The sequence below is a fragment of the Pangasianodon hypophthalmus genome, chromosome 25, assembly GCF_027358585.1.
Source record: "Pangasianodon hypophthalmus isolate fPanHyp1 chromosome 25, fPanHyp1.pri, whole genome shotgun sequence".
Classification (NCBI taxonomy): Eukaryota; Metazoa; Chordata; class Actinopteri; order Siluriformes; family Pangasiidae; genus Pangasianodon; species Pangasianodon hypophthalmus.
In genome coordinates, this window is record NC_069734.1 from 16,440,790 (window position 1) to 16,457,925 (window position 17,136).

General features: G+C 38.7%; 1 protein-coding gene and 1 long non-coding RNA gene across 3 annotated transcripts in view; one reads left to right on the forward strand and one right to left on the reverse strand.

Annotated features, from left to right (window-relative positions):
- Window positions 1–4,596: 4,596 nt before the first annotated feature.
- The window catches only part of LOC128317452 (uncharacterized), a 53,435-nt gene continuing 40,895 nt past the window's right edge, over window positions 4,597–17,136 (forward strand). The window contains exon 1 of the long non-coding RNA XR_008300959.1: window positions 4,597–5,090. This is a non-coding gene — a long non-coding RNA (uncharacterized LOC128317452). The remainder of the gene's footprint in view (window positions 5,091–17,136) is intronic.
- LOC113547589 (beta-1,3-galactosyltransferase 2-like) lies at window positions 14,160–16,540 on the reverse strand. 2 transcript variants are annotated; one of them, XM_026948001.3, is made up of 2 exons: window positions 16,330–16,540; window positions 14,160–15,978 (listed from the first exon to the last, which is right to left on the reverse strand). In XM_026948001.3, exons 1-2 carry the CDS (start codon window positions 16,332–16,334, stop codon window positions 14,919–14,921), a joined length of 1,065 nt encoding a protein of 354 aa, XP_026803802.3. In that variant the 5' UTR covers window positions 16,335–16,540; the 3' UTR covers window positions 14,160–14,918. The 2 variants fall into 2 exon arrangements, with proteins under 2 accessions (XP_026803802.3, XP_026803804.3); XM_026948003.3 differs by having other exon boundaries at window positions 14,160–15,927; window positions 16,330–16,535.

The window sequence follows — 17,136 nt, forward strand, 5'->3', positions numbered from 1 at the left end:
TCTGAAATAGGTGCTGAGGCAAAAGAGTGAAATCATTGCGTGTCTTAGAGCACTGGAGTCGTTTAGTCATCAAAAATATCCACAAAAAACATCCAGCAGACAGCAGTGCTGATGATTAACACACACTGTGCACACAAAACATGACCTTTAACCTCCGAAGCCAACTTTACACTTTTTTGTGATTTTTGCACATCTTAGAAAAAGAATTCTTTGGTCGTGAGTTGAGGTCGCAGAGCGTGACCATGGCTAGTGCCATTGCGACCAAAGATGGCCGACGAGAAAGTTCTGGCAGTTAGCGAAATTTTCTATTAAAGACGGATTTAGACTGCGATTTTAGCTGTCTTTTCAGATTACTGCTCATCGCACTGTACGAGATGATCCGAGAGGTCGTGGCGTGCGAGTTCGTATCCGATTATATAACGAAGATCCTCTGACGACGGAAAAATGACTACGTTTTGCTTACGTCATCATCAACGCAAACATTATTAACATTACGTGATCTCGCAGTTATAAGCATACTTTTATACCTGAAATAATTTTTTTCTTTAATAGCTTCCTTCCTGTTTGTCATACAGAGATGTTACGTATGCGATCATGTTCAAGTTTTATTGTCAGTGAGCTAGCTACGATTTTTGCAATCGGTCCGTCCATGTGTCTGTCTGAGATTCGAGATTCTCGTTAGTACGATATCTCAAGAACGACTGGTTGGATGTTTTTAGAATTTATATGGAATTTTCATTGTAACCAGCAAATGAACTGATTAGATTTTGAAATTGATCCAAACAGCATCAAGGTCAAATGTCTTCCATATTTTCTTCAAAGGCTTCCTTCACATTTGAAGTATATTTTAAGGGAAGTTTTGACAAACAAATTAGTAACAAGAACAACTATACTAGTTGGTGGTGGAGGCACCCTGTCGACGCCTTTGGTGTCAAGTTTGACTTGTTTCTGTCCATTAGCATGTTCTATTTACGTTTATTACCTTAAGCTTACTTTAAAGAATGTTTTGTTTTCGTGAGCCATTTTCTGCACGAGCTCATTTCCAGATCAGGATTTTATTGGGATTTCATACAATGTAGCAAGTCATGTTGAAATACTGCTGTAATCCAACTAGTAATCCATCCAGCTTTTAGGTCTTATTTATATTTCCGCAGTTCACGTAAACATATCTAATTCATTTTATTCAGCTGAAGAAGGAAGAGAATGGAAATTAAAATGGCGACCAACTGTACATCTTTCTTGTCCTGTCACTCTCAGGACTTCCTTGTCAACACTTCAGACAGAGTGCAGGCTTCTGTGGCAATGAAAGCGGGGATTAGCGGGAAGCCCGGGTCTCTTTGTATCGAGTTAGAGAGATATTACTGTCTGTGGGTGTGTGAGCTGGGATTTTACTTTAGCTCCCCATCAAGCTCCTCACTCAAAGTTTACACTGTGCAATATTTATGAGCTGAAACTGACAATCTGGCCCAAACACTGCTCCCAAGTGTAGTTTTATGGTATAAAATGGGATTAGGACAAGAATGTGTGTAAGAGTCTACTAGTAAAAACTAAAAAAAAAAATAAAAAAATGAATAAATGGCAGTACAACCAGGATCAACCAAAGAAAGAAGACACAAATGGACACTAGCCTACTGTTAACTGGCTAGCTAGCTAGGAACTCAGTGTGAGGTAACCTAGCCTACTAAAATCTATAACTAGCAAATCAATATGAAGTAACCTAGCCTACTTTTAACTATAGCTAGCAAATTAATGTGAGGTAACCTAACCTACTATTAACTATAGCTAGCAACTCAATGTGAGATAACCTAGCATATTATTAACTATAGCTAGCAAATTAATGTGAGGCAAGCTAGCCTACTATTAACTATATCTAGCAACTCAATGTGAAGTAACCTAGCCTATTATTATCTATATCTAGCAACACAGTGTGAGGCAACTTAGCCTATCTTTAAATATTGCTAGCAAATTAATGTTAGGTAACCTAGCCTATAATTAACTATAGCTAACAACTCAATGTGAAGTAACCTAGCTTACTATTAACAATAGCTAGCAAATCAATTTGAAGTAACCTAGCCTACTATTAACTATAGCTAGCAAATTATTGTGAGTTAATCTAGCCTACTATTAATTATAGCTAGCAAGTCAATGTGAGGCAACCTAGCCTATTTTTAAATATAGCTAGCAAATCAATATGAAGTAACCTAGCCTATTATTAACTATAGCTAGCAAATTAATGTGATGTAACCTAGCTTACTATTAACAATAGCTAGCAGATCAATTTGAAGTAATCTAGCCTACTATTAACTATAGCTAGCAAATTAATTTGAAGTAACCTAGTCTATTATTAACTGTAGTTAGCAACTCAATTTGAGGTAACTTAGCCTACTATTATTTATAGCTAGCAAATGAATGTGAGGTAACCTAGCCTATTTTTAACTATATCTAGCAAATGAATGTGAAGTAATCTAGCCTACTATAGCTAGCTATCAACTGAACTAAATGTTCACAGGTTTTTTAAATGTAACACTACTGTTTTGCTGTGAAAAAAAAAAATCTATATATCATAGCAAATCTATATATCTTCAGCATAGCAAATCTATATCTTCAGCAATCTTCAATTGCTGATCCGTAATCATCAGTGCTTTACTGAAACCATTTCCACCGATGAAGATATGGCAGTAGAATTTCAATGTTTGCTGATTTTAACCAGTATTTCCCTCATGTTCTGTGTCAGTGTGAGACTGATTTGAGCTACGCCACTAGATGATCTCAGTCTAGCTGTAAAGGGTAGGTGTATAAACAACAAGAAGTCTATGCCAAATAAATGACAGGTTTTGTGCTATATATATATATATTGTTATATTGTGTGCGCGTGATATACATTAATATATACAGTACATACATTTCCGTTTGAGAAAGAGGACATGTATAATGCTATTACATGACCACATTATATGATTTTTCCTTCCCCTCTCTCTCTCTCTCTCTCTCTCTCTCTCTCTCTCTCTCTCTCTCTCTCTCTTAGTGTTTGTGTTTTTGAACTATGTTTAATGGTCCTGACCTCTAGCAGACCTCTTTGCATAGCGGAACTGGCTTTACCCCCCCCGTAATCCTTTGCTTCTTCCATTTCTCTCCTCCCTCATTTACTCTCCTACTTTCTCTATCACTCTTTGCCTTAGCTCATGAGTGAGTGTGCCAACAATTCCTGAAACACTCAGCCAGCAGTTAGGAACAGGATGTAGACTTTTGGTCAAGTACGAAACGAGCTGAAATTGCTGAGTGGAATTCAGCCTGCAGCCATGTGTGTGTGTTTGTGTGTGTACATCTCCCGAGGGAGCACATGTTTGGACCCAGATCATACACTGGCTGCTAAACCCAAGCAAACCAACTCACAAATATTTCACCGTCTTACACACACACACACACACACACACACACACACAAACAAACAAACAAACAAGTTTCTTTGTTTTGTTTCAAGTAAAAGTATTTTTTTATTCACTTTTTCCATCTGCCTAAAACATTTATTTCTGCAAGCTGCCACTCTCTCTCTCATTTAATTTTCAAATAAGCAATAAAGGTTAGTCTTATACCACAGCATTTAGGCAACGATTACACACTTTTCATTATGGTATAAATGACAGAGACTATAAAACACAAACGCAAAAACAGAGCTTGCTAACCAGCATCAGGCTTGCTAGCTAAAGGACGTTACATTGCTACGTTTCCGTTTCCATGAAAAGCTAACCCATGTTTAGGAACTGTTCACAAAGACACACTGCCGTTGGTGAGGCTTTAGTTCTGCAGAGTTCCTGATCTAAAATCAGATCATCACTTTTAATATGATGGCACTGTGCAAAGTGTTTTGAAAATTAAAAAAAAGAAAGAAAAAAAAAAGCAGAATACAAAAGGATTTGGATAGAAATTACATACCGACCCTTTAAAAGTAACTCTATTAGGAATAGAATCAATTACCACAGCAAACTCTCTTTTAGTAAGTGGAATATTTGTGGATTTAAAAACTATGAAAAAAATATACAGCTGAGAAACTAATAAAATATTGTTATTAAACCAATTTTGGAATATAGATTTATTTTTAGATTTATTATCTTGGTTCAGAGTTGGTTGAGAAAGCATGAGTCAATAAATTATGTTTTTGTCCTATTAATAATGTGATGATATTAGTGGGTAAATATTACATACAAAATGTAAATGCAAATTATTCAGAATGATCCCTAAATTTAATCTTTTTAAGCACTAATAAGCAGCTTTAGATTGGTGAACAACAAGAACAGCCTAAAGCTGTGAATGTCAGATAATTAAAAATAAATAAATAAACAAATAAAGTTTTTTTTTTAATTATCTGATTTGTCAGCCATATTTACTTTTTTTTTTTTTTTTTTACGTGAAACTTGTACTGTATTTGTCTTTTGATTGTTACTGTACAAGATACCGACATTTTTATATGTGATGCTCTTTACGCATGCGCTGTGGATAGAAACGAAAACATGAACGCATGCGCGGTGCAAAACCGAATCAGATAACCAGGTGAGTGAGCTCATTGGTTAAAACATAAGGGGTTAATCAGAATGCCAATTAGGGAGTGACAGCACAATCAACCAATTAGGTTTCGAGTTCCATTTTGATGGGCGGCATTTAGAAAGGCTTATTTTATTTTTAAAATGTGTGAAAATTCACTGTTAATATCGGCGAAAATGACATGAAAGAGGAGTTTCACCCAGTATTTAGCCATAATAGAAATAGATACTCAGAAGACTGTTTAAAATCCTTAAATCATGCTTTTATTTCTTGTTTTTACTTTTCACTCTGAGCGCCGCCATGTTGAAGTGACGTCATGGAATCGCAATCGTGACAGCTCTTGAGAAACTCTGACTTTGCAAGTAGGATTCAGAGAGTTGGAGAGCTGTTAAACTTATCTTTCCCACTTGGTCATGAATGCTGCATAAATCTATCACGGTACAGTGATACATGGGACAGAAGGAGCAAATAGTGGATTTGGGATTTGCTGATGGAGAAAATGAAAGAATTAGGAGCAGGCCTTCACTGGCCCTGTTGGCATCGACTATTTGGTGAGTTTCACTGGTTTTTCCAAATTCTGGGACAGCATTACAGGTATTCTGATGTTTGGTTTGGGTTGCTTATCAAGTCTTATCAAGTTTTAACTAGCCTCATGTAATAGTAATTATCACTTAATCATCACTTGAGGTTGTTATTTAAATCATTATCCTGACTCCTGTTACTCTTTAGACTATTTGCCATCTCAATGCAGAATGTCTTTGGTAAATCTTTACAAACTTTCTAGTAAGTAAAACATATATTTTTGTTCAGACTCAACCTTTTTGTTTGTTTGTTTTTTTTGTTAATTTTTTTTATTGGCAATTTTATTATTATTATTGTTATTATTATTATTATTATTATTTATTTATTTTTTTTAATGTGGTATTTTCTATTATTTTGGTCAATATTAAATATTTTGGACTCATAGTATTCCTACAATGGACCATCTGTATACTTCTTAACATAAGTGTTATGTAGAAAAAGTAAAAAATTTGTCTGACATGCAATTTTACAACAAAATTTAAAGAATCTGGGTGATTTAAAAAACAATGCCAATAATTTATGTATGAAAAGGTTAAATTAGAGCCATAGAGCTTTCTGTTCCTGAACCTTTCACCAACAGAGCATCCATTATTTAAATGCCTTCTTGTTTTTGACTCTTTGAGGTTTGGATTAAACTCACTGAAGGGACCAGTCAAACCGGCTTATATCTCTGGGAGCTGGAAAGTAAATATGACAACTGTCGATTTGATAATTACCGGGTGTGATTTCTACTGCTGTAATGGGGAAAAAAAGGGGGTAAGGCGGGTCACGCACACCCCGGGTATGCTTCACAGACCCCTGTGGGTCCCTGGATCCCTCTTTGATAACAGGTTGCTAAACTGCTAAACCGATGATTTGATTTAAAGCCTAGATGTTGGGTGTGTAAACACAGCGCGTTGCCAATATTTTATTGCTCTTTTGTGCATGCGTAGGGAACAAAGTCCTAGTTCCACCCTGAATGCAATACTGGAGGCCTCCAAATTTCAACCCATTTAAAAGAAATGATTTTATGATCGAATTTAAATGGTATGGTCCAGAATTTGATCCAGAAAATGTATTATTGTGAAATCTCTGATGGTACATAAATCTTCTCCATTATCTCTTTCTTTTATAATGTGCAACGGCTTCTCAGAACGTTTGCATCCAGGGTAAAAATATTTCCAAGTGCCCCGGATCACACATCAGAAATTCGGGCATGAGCCAGCTTTTCAAATATCATATTAATCATTTTAATATTCATTTATCGAGCTTTTAAAACTATTAGAGCTTTTTAATCCTGCAAAATGAAAAATTTATCTTTTCTTACTTGTATTATTTTTTTTTTATCCATTTATGATTACATGTTGTGGAACATCCATGAAGCCACTTCTTCTTCATCCTGAAGCCAAAAAAATGCAGTGTGTAATATGACCAAGAAATCACAATGCCCTCCTAACTTAAAAACTTTCCCATGTCTGAAAATTTACTGACCGTTCCAAAGCCCTGACACTGGAGACTCCTTCCATAAATGTTAAATAAATATCTCCTTACAAAAAAACGTCACCATGTCAATGACTATTTGTTTTTCTTTGTTAAATAACAAAACAGTTCAGCAGTGCTGTGCTGTAATAAACTTTAGTCTGTTGGATAACTTATTGCAGTGCATTGTGGGATTTCAGGATTGGGCTAGATGTTCTTCCTCAGATATGATGATAAAATTAAAACATCCTAATTAGCGCATAGATTATTACGGATGTCGAGGGTGTTCATCTCTGCTAAGACATTTGGGTCCAAGAAGACAAGAACACACGCACCAAGACAGTGAGACACACACTCTTTATTGTGTTTGATGTCCCTGTCTCTCAGCTGTTTGTCTGTCTCCTTCTCGACGTCTTGCCTCTACCTGGTATTAATAGCTCTCGATTGATATGTAATGACATAACCACCTGGCCTACATTAGAGACGGAACTAACACATTCACACGCTCACACACACACACATGCTTTTTTGCTCAGACTCATAAATACTCCCGTTCACACAGTCAACCCCCCCCACCCCCCACCCCCCCCAGCACACAATAAACACACACTTTCCCACGCAGCTAAACCGAGCCACATCCATATCGAGCATCCTGCTGACAGTTCCTCACCGCTCGTCTACCTTTTTGCCTTTACTGTCATTTATTTTAATCGGCGTTTGACGCGTTTAATGCGGGACCCCTGTCGTGAACTTCACACCAAGTTGGCCTCTCTAAATTTAGTGTGTGCAGTCGGATAAGTCATGATATTTTTAAACCTGTGAGAATGCATATTAAAGGTGTTTATATCACATATCGCTGTTGAGTTCGTGATTCCGATCGGTCAGGTGTTAATTTTTATATGAATCTTATATAACGGCGGCTCTGAGGTGACCCCTTGCCTCGGTGATACAGGAGACACTTAAAGCCTACGCCTTTCCGCTCTTTCATCTAAAGTAGCGGTCAGTCCAAACACAAATAAAATTCACCCAGCAGAAATGCAAATTCACTGAAGGGGAAAGGACGCGGTACTTGAAAGACACATTTGCTTCTGGTTGAGGTTACTTTCGCTTTGCATTGACTTTATCTAAGTGAACTTTGACTTGTAAATTCGTAAGCCTCTGTCTTTAGAAAAGAAGAAGGCAGGGCTGTGTTGTCTTTTTTCAATAAAAAAAATGGAGGAGGTGCATATTTTTACGTAGTGGTCACGATGGACATTTGCTTGACTGCGTAGCGCACGTCTAAAAAATACTACTTGTCTCGTCCGTCAACATGCATTAGGGTTTTGTGGTCAAGTTGGTGGTGAAGTTTTCCATAACATTTTTGGAAGGGGTCTCCAGTCTCAGAGGTAAAGGTGTAACTTTACGTTTTCCAACACGGGAAAGTCTTCAGGATGAAGGGTGGTGTGGTTTCTCAGTAATATGACAAGATGCATTTGACATGACAAGTTGAGTGAAAACAAGAACTAGCTTTTTTTCACTATAATTATAAACGGATAAGTACCTTGTGTAAAGAAATAAGGAAAAATCATAATGCTGTGGTATAAGAGGAATAAAACACTCAAGACATGCTGTTATAGGAAAGTAATCACTAACCCTGGAATATTTTTTTTTTTTTTTTTTTTTGACCACTGAATTACTGTTGGGGAAACATCTGGTTATGGACAGTTCACAAGCAGTAACATTGTTGTGTTTAAAGACCCCTGCAGTGCTGCTGTACCTGATACGCTAGTACTAGACACCACACACACACAGCCGATATAGGATTTAACTTGTATAATCTCTATACACTATATATCCAGTAAATAAATGTAAATAATTACAGTAAATGATCTCAAACCCTCTTGTAATATCACATACTCTGCTGTATAATACACGCTGTTATTATTCAGATCCCTCCAATTAGCTGTGCTGCTGTGGAAACATTTATTCAGAAGTTGTGTGTGTGTGTGTGTGTGTGTGTGTGTGAATGTGTATGCGTTAACAGGACTGTAGCGAGGTATCAGGGAACAGCTGTGTTTGTTTGCGCTGCTTGAGAGCGTGTGAGAATCACAGTCCTACTGCAGACGCTGTGTGTGTGTGTGTGTGTGTGTGTGTGTGTGTGTGTGTACACTGTCTGTGAGTGGTGAGAATAGATACAGTACTAATGCAGATTGCAGAACTGTGTGTGGTTGTGTGTAACCTTGAGTTACAAGCGTTCCCACAGTACACAGACACACTGCTTACTTTGTGAAGCTGAAGAGTTGTTTATGAGATCACTTGTCACTTCAGCGCTAACCTCCAATTAAAAGACGCTGATAAAAAAAAAGTACACCGTGTTCCGTGTATGTGTACATAAAAAAACAAAATGCATGTCTCAGCTTGCTAGCAAACAAACAAGCCTAATGCAGTTATATCTTAAGTTTGGCTGTTTAATGGATGCAACTCTTAATGTTTTTGGATTACTGTGATGTCTTGTTGCATAAACAAGCTCCAGTTATTCCAGAAGGCAAAAGCCAGAGACCTTACCCGTATCTTGTCCACACTGCATTGGCTTCAAGTAAAATTTCACATGACTTATGAACTATGATCACTGAATGTTCTTGCCCCACATTATTTGAGTGAACGATTGGTCTGTTAGGATCAGCCATACTGCTTCAATCAAAAGGTTCAGGATCTTTATTAGTACCAAGACTAATGGCGACTACAGCAGGTGGCAGAGCTTCTCGCTTTCTCTCTCTCTTTCTGTGTGTGTGTGTGTGTGTGTGTGTGTGCGTGTGCATTTGTGTCTGAGAGTGAGACAGAAAGAGAGAGAGAGCGAGAGAGAGAAAGCTCTGCCCCCTGCTGTAGTCATCATTATTCTTGGTACTAAAGAGTGCTGATGGGGTTGTCTGAGGTCAAGTTGGCCAAACTTTTATCATTTTCCCCACTGAGGTTTGTATCTGGGCAGTGTGTGGGATTTTTTGTCGAATTGTGTATGCAGTATTTCTCTGGAGACACTTCTGAGTGCAAGGGCTATTAACACATGGACTATACACTCTTAAGTGGAAGTTGTTCTGCAAATGGTGTTCACCTTATTGTCCAAAAACATTATATTGCTGTGTAACACAGCACAGTGGATGCCCTCTCTTTAGGTTCCCATAGGCTTATTCCTGCCTTTTTTAAAGGTATCCTAGGAGCCAGACATGAGAGAATAAATGGAAAAAATGTCTTTAGCCAATAAAACGAACAATTTCCACTTAAAGTGTCTCATGGACTGCTCAATTATAGTCCTCACTGGGCGATTCATTCGAAAGGCACAAGCGACCTGGCTGAGGGTGACGAATCTTGCTGGATCAGTTGATGTGCTTGGTGAGGAAGTTGCCTGGATTTTTGGACGACCTGTGAAAGCGGCAGTGAGAAGTTATTGCCAGCCATATTGGGGCCGCAAGTAGGACCCTGTCCTAGCAGGCTGTTCTGGAAAACCACAGCCAGCATTGTATTGACCTGGCACTGGTGAAGAAGTCCACGCTGTGGCATCTTGCTGTGCTCGTCAATCGTCTCCGGGGCTGGGCGTATGCAACCGGCAAGTTGTTTTGTGTGATGGGCTTAGACGAGAATAGACTCTGATCCAGCTGTAGCATGCCAGACCTCTAAAACCCTTCTCCCAAAAGTGTGCAATATCACTCGAGTAAATACTATTAGTGTAAATACTGATAAAGTCCACTGTGCATCAGACCGTCTATATTGGTGTCTGTGTATGCATATGGCTGTCTGTGTGTGTGTGTGTGTGTGTGTGTGTGTGTATACAGCAGAGGATTTGAACAGGATTTAGTTTACTGCCTGCAGACAGGCGAGAAAAGTCAGGAGCTTTACATGTATTTGTGTGTGTGTGTGTATGTGAGAGAGAGAGAGAGGAGGTGTTGGGGTAAGTTCACAAATGAAAGATTTCTGTAATGGTACTGTCTTTACATTTACGTTAATTTTTTTTTTTTTTTTTAATATTTAAGCAAATCTAATAGGTAAGATCTGATCTGGTCATCTTATGACACACAAGATACAATACGTACAGTATAAACACAAATCTACAGTGCCTTGCCCTTGAACTTCTAAACATTCTGTAGTGTTACAGCCTGAAACTGAAATTGATTTAAATGGTTATATTTAGTTTTTGTGCAGAAACTCAGCACTGCTCATCACACTGAGAACACGCATCCCCACAATGAAGCATGATGGTGGTAGCATCATGCTGAGTGATCATTGGCCTCTTTGGGTGATGCATACTTATGGAATCACAACCTTTACATTTTTTTATCTGTATATAATAATGACAAATAATCCCAAAAATAGTTTTGATATTTTAATATCTATCATAAATATTGCATTTTAAGAACTCTGTGGAAAGATAGAATAGACATTTTATGAAAAAGAACTGTTATTTGAATTACTTACCGAGCTTCACCCCAACAGAAAAATAAGCCACATATCGCACGTGTGTTTTATTTTCTTTTAACGCATGGTGTTGAAACAGCAACCGTTTGCAGCTGTAACGTATTTACAGTTACAGTCGTTTCATTGATCAGAACTTTAAGAGCCTACAGATGTGGCCATTACTCAGCTGTTTAGCCTGCTATAGTCTTGGCTGTTTATAACATTAATGTTTTCAATAACTGTTTTTATGGGATAACATCAAATATTGTGTGGAACCACTGAAGTCCTAACAATTTGGAGTGTACAGCATTTGCAACAGCTACCCTGGAGTACGTTTAAGGAGTCTTTACATTTGGTATATATTCGATCACAGACTTGGTAAATGTAGTTATTTGACTTTAAATGCAGAATGTGGGGAACATTGTCTTGTTGCTTTTTTACATGATGGTAAGCTGGTAGGATTGAGTTTCCTAATAAACTAAAGAGGCAAATTTCAGACAACAAATACACTCAAATACATTTGGGATAAAGGCAAAACTATATAATATTTTGGCCCCATTATTACATGTACAGTTCTACCAAATCTACTGCTTTACTATGTGAATTAATGTGTTTTTGTTATTCTGTAAATATATATCTATATTTGATGTGTTTAAGGATTCATTTGATCTTATCACTCCCTTTGCTTCACGGGCACCAACAGAGTTCTGCTTTGCTGGTCTCTCTGGTGTGAGTTTTCCGTGCTGAAAGCAAGTCACTGTGGTACATCAACTGCTGAAATAAACAACTGAAGAACAGAGCCACACAGCTGTCATCACAGTTTTAACATCCTCTATTAATCCTCTATTAATTTAATTTAATGTTGCTGGCTCTCAGCTCTACTGCTGACTCATTTAGATTGGAGCGTGCTCTTAGATTGGTTCTTTGTGATTTGCTTGTGTACAGGGAAACACTTCTTGTCCTTAACGTGAAGTCTTAGAAGTTGTGGCAGAAGCGTAATGTGCCTTGATCCTGCCCATTATACCCCGAACCTTCAGCGTTAGAAGAGAAACAAACATAGTTTTACACTGACCTCTAGTGGATGATCCTAATTTGCCCTGAAGGCCAAAAGAACACCAAATTATTCATTCATTCATCTTCAGTAACCGTGCTATTGTGATGAGGGTTATGGGGAATCCAGAACATACCCCAGGATCAGCACCAGTCATACAGAGTACAAGTCAACGCAACTAGTATACCCTGTTATTTTTTTCATTGTAATTGGTAAATATTGTAAATAATTGTAAGTAAAAAAATTCTTTGATTATTTGTGTTCATTTTTAGTTCATTTTATTTAGTCGTCTACTTTCTGCAATGAAACTGAGCTAGCTAGTTAGCAGCTTAGCTGCTTTTTACGTGTCGTGGCGGACACTACTAATTTTGCCGACCTGATTTTGGAGAAGTCTTTCGATGCTCTTGTTTATGACAGAAGACTAAGAATTAAACAGGAGGTCAGACCAGATGAAATAAGACATACTATTTTAAAGACCATCAGCCACCTCTGGCATAAACATAGGAGCTTCATGGGTAATGACACTGTAGACTATAACCAAATGGGATAGCACCATGCATTTACTTCATAAAATAAAGGCAGTTGTTGACAGTTTGATTCATTTTACTACTTTATTTTATTAAAATTTTGTCATCCTGGTTTAACTGTGAGATTCCAATATCTTACAAACATTATACAATAACAAATATTTTATATATATATATATATATATATATATATATATATATATATATATATATATAATATTTTTTATGGATTGTTACCTGATTTTCCCTTAAAATGATCATTTGCCCATTCCCACCTAGTAGCTAGCTCTCCCCATCACACGACAGCTACCAACCGAGACTGAAGGTGAGCGTGTGCCTCTGAAGCTTAGAGATGCCCACTATTGGCTAGTGCCACTCTGATTGACAGGTGAGAGAGTACTGCCAACTAGAGAGCATTGCCAGTATTGCCCTCTTAGGCTCCCAGCCACAGGTGGCTATGGCATCATCAAGATTTGAACTTGTGACCACCTGACAATAGGGCAAGCAGTTTTGGGTTGTGCCACATCTACAAACATTACACATTACAGAGATAGTTGCTAGTACATTTGAAATATGTACCCATAGCTTCATTTTGATGAACGCAAAAGAAATACAGTTATGCATGAACTTGTGTCTTCAGTTTTGACTCGTATTAGCACACGGAAAATGCTTCCCAGATCCTTCCCAGATAAAAACACAGACAGTGGTGGTGAGTCATATCACAGCCAGGGTTGTTGGCAGACTACAGTCAGTTAGGTCAGGGACAGTATTGTCTACTGTGAACAGTTGACTTACAGTAAATCGTGCAGACTTCCTGAAGAAGCCACTGCTATGTGCTGCATCATATGCTGGGAAGTGGTAGCTCAGTGGTTAAGACGTTGGACTCCCACCAAGCTGCCACTGCTGGGCCCTTGAGCAAGGCCCTTAACCCTCGACTGCTCAGTTGTATAAATGAGATAATTGTAAGTCGCTTTGGATAAAGGCGCCTGCCAAATGCCATAAATGTAAATGTAAATCATACAGCAGCAAAATCATTCTGCCCAGTATGAGACTGCTAGCTGTGTTAAATCAGTTTGATTAGTGAGCCAGTAGCTTGGCGCGGAAGACCAGTTGCAACAGTGTTAGTTGTCCAGGGTCGGTTCTGTTGTTCAAGTCAGTTTGGCCAGGGACAGTTCTGTTGGTCGAGTCAGTTTGGCCAGGGACAGTTCTGTTGGTCGAGTCAGTTTGGCCAGGGACAGTTCTGTTGGTCGAGTCAGTTTGGCCAGGGACAGTTCTGTTGGTCGAGTCAGTTTGGCCTGGGACGGTTCTGTTGGTCGAGTCAGTTTGGCCAAAGGCAGCTGGCTGGGTTAAAACAGTTTATTCAGGGCACAAACTGAAGGTGCTTGCATCAGTGAATTCAGTTGTTCAGGCAGTTGCACGAATGCAATGAGCTTGGCCAAGGACAGTTGTGTCAGGGCAGTCACTATCATGTTAGTAGAGTTAGTTTGTCAAGGCATAGTTGTGACAGTGGAATGAGTTTGACAGTGGAATGAGCCAGTGAACCTCATCATACCTTTAATATATATGATTTAAAAAAAAAAAAAAAAAGTGATCCAGTTTGTAAGCTAATTAAATTACAAATCACAAATTAAAAAGGATGATGCAACCCTGTCTTAAACATTTTAAAAAACCGTACATCTTTACAGTGGATTTTTTAAATCATCATCTATATGGGTGTACAAGAATGTTAACAGTATGTCTATTTGACATTCCCTTTTAATGGCGTACCATGATCCATTTATCATTTTACCCCAAGGCCCAAGATTTGTACCAGGCATATATTCTTCTCAGTCACATTTTGGATACCTAGACAGTTAATAAAATGTCTCATCGTTGATATGTAGTTTTAATTTGCTTGTGCTAAATATGTTGCCGTTATTTTGTTGTATCCAATCGACAATTAAAGACCGATAACTATCAGTCGGTAAGCATATGATATATAACCATTTATTTCAATCTTTAAAGTGCACCCCAAATGCATTAATACTTCAGTCCATATTAAAGATAACAGAATGGCAAAGCACAAGCACGCACCATCAATTGTGGAAAAGATACAAAAGTAGATGGGTATTTATTTATAATGTAGTTAACGTAATCAGAACATACTTTATTCGATTTCAGTGAACTGAAGTATGCAGTACAAAATACTAAAGTAAGTCATACTCTCAGTAAGCAACACTGGCAATGGAATGTCTGTGGACACTATGCCACTAAGTTTACTAGTGTTTTTCCTTTTGTTTCCAATGTGTCTTGATTATGTCTTTGGCTTATTTAAACTCATTAAGCCCATAAAACCACTAATCAAAGGATGAACAAGGTGGGCCTGGTTTGTGAATATCTGTCCATAAGGAGACCAGCTGAGCGGGAGTGTATATAATCACAGCAATGAGATCAGAATAGTAGCACCGGTTGTACAGTTCAGGTGGGGTGAACACAAACCGCTCAGGGTTTGGAGGGTCTGTGGGAGCAATATGGAGCCATTCAAGGCATAATCCAATATACAGATCATCTTTTAAAATAGGCTTAATTTTCCTCGACGCCTTCAGAATCTTTGCCGGCAGGTCCGTAGACATTATGTAGCACTTTCCCAAAGGGTATGCCGGATGTAACGACGTGGAATACACCTCAGGAGGGATGTAAAACCTGCTCGATGGGTTTCTTATTGCAGAACTGTCGTGCCGCACCTGGCCAGTGAGGTAGTTCCTCTGAGGGATGCCGGGACTAAGCAGCATACTTATCAGAGCTCTAACGTTAAACAGAATGTCACTGTCCACTTTCGCGGCGTAATACGCCTGGGGACAGCGATCTCTCAGCCATTCGAGCATCACCATGGTTTTAATGGTCACGTTCTTCCTGGAGTCTACAAAGTTGCTCTGAAGCAGATCCCGGTGCCGCAGGTTCTCCTGGTGTATACGGGCCTGTTGTATTTCTGCGTTTCTCCCACTCGGTAAGCCCAGTAGGAACAGAACCACGACGTGTTTTTCTTGGACCAGGTTCTCCTGCCCCCACGTATTCCTTATGGCGTTCCGTTCCATCACGTCGTTAGGGGCCGCTGGAATGATGATCACCAGAAAAGGGTTGTGTTGGCACTTTTCTGGCTGGTCCAGGGTGAAGTGATATTTATAGGGATAAGGCACATTGTACGATTCTGAATCTGGATGCTTTCCTTTCTTAAACTCTTGCGTGTCGCATCGCCGAGTCCCGAAGATGATGTAGAGTGACAAAGTGATGGCGGCCATCAAAACAGTAAAAGCACATGGGGCGCTGGACACTGGCCTGACTGTGAAGCGCCACCACTTCTGCTTACTGTGAGTGAGGTAGAGATGTGATATGTCATCATGGCTTGATAGATTTTGTCTGGTGACAAACACAAAATCAACAAGCTAGCTAGCCTTGTGCTTAAGAAGAATGCAGCAGAACTGATAATCTATTGCAAAACATGTAGCGAAATGCTACCTCTCAGTCCACTGAAGTAGACATAACATACTGATTATTGTTTGTACTGTTACTCGTTATCTTTTTATAAATACATTTAAAAAAAAAAAAAAAAAAAAAAAAAAAAAACATTGCTTTGGAAGTGTTCAGTGTTCAAAGACAAAATGATTAGCACAGTAAATGCGTAGAACAAAGCTAAACGTAACAAAGATTTTCGTTCACTTCCAAATCCCGTCCAACATTGGAACATCTGTAGTAGTCACACCAGCTTACCTCATCTTTTTTCTTTCTTTGTGCAGTGTCCCGAGGTTAACGTTGTTCGCCTGAGAAAAACCTAGTACCCGTTACAACACCTGTCCCTGCTTCAGCCTTGATCCTTGCCAGGACGTTTAATTTTCTTCGACCTAGCTGCTCTGCTTATTCGCAGGGTTTCCCTGCCTGCATTGACGAGGTAAACCAGATTCGTGAATACATATGTAAACGTATGTACTCTCCCTTACTATCACGTCAGTGACACGCCTGCATTTCAGCAGTGTTTCAAATGCCTCATTAGCTGTTTATCACCCAGAGGGAGATATTTGACAATGACAAAAATTTCCTGTCCCCACGGTGCAGAGCAAAGAAAACACACTGGCACCAGTAATAAAATCGTCCACTATGAAATGCTAATTTAACAGTAAACAGCTGTCGCTTTAAAGACCTCAAGAAGACCAGATCTGGATCAAGCCTATTCAGTTTCTTGAGTGTGACGTGCTGCTTTTGTGAGATATGTCGGATAATCTGGGTTTATCTGAAGAGTTACAGTCAGATGTATATCGAGATACAGTTTCAAAGTCATACCCGGGAGAACCAGTTTTGACGATATGATTCAGAGTTGTGGTAATTATCTTTGAAAATGGCTATTGAATAAGGTGTGGTATTCATAAACCTAGTGTGATTGCGGTGATTTGGAAGGTGTGCCTGTGGCCGTGGGTGCGGCAATAATCACCATCATCGGATAGGCTTGTTGCATAAATAAGTGAATAAATAAAAATTAATTTTATATAAATCTACTACACAGAAATGCACCGGTGTTCCATC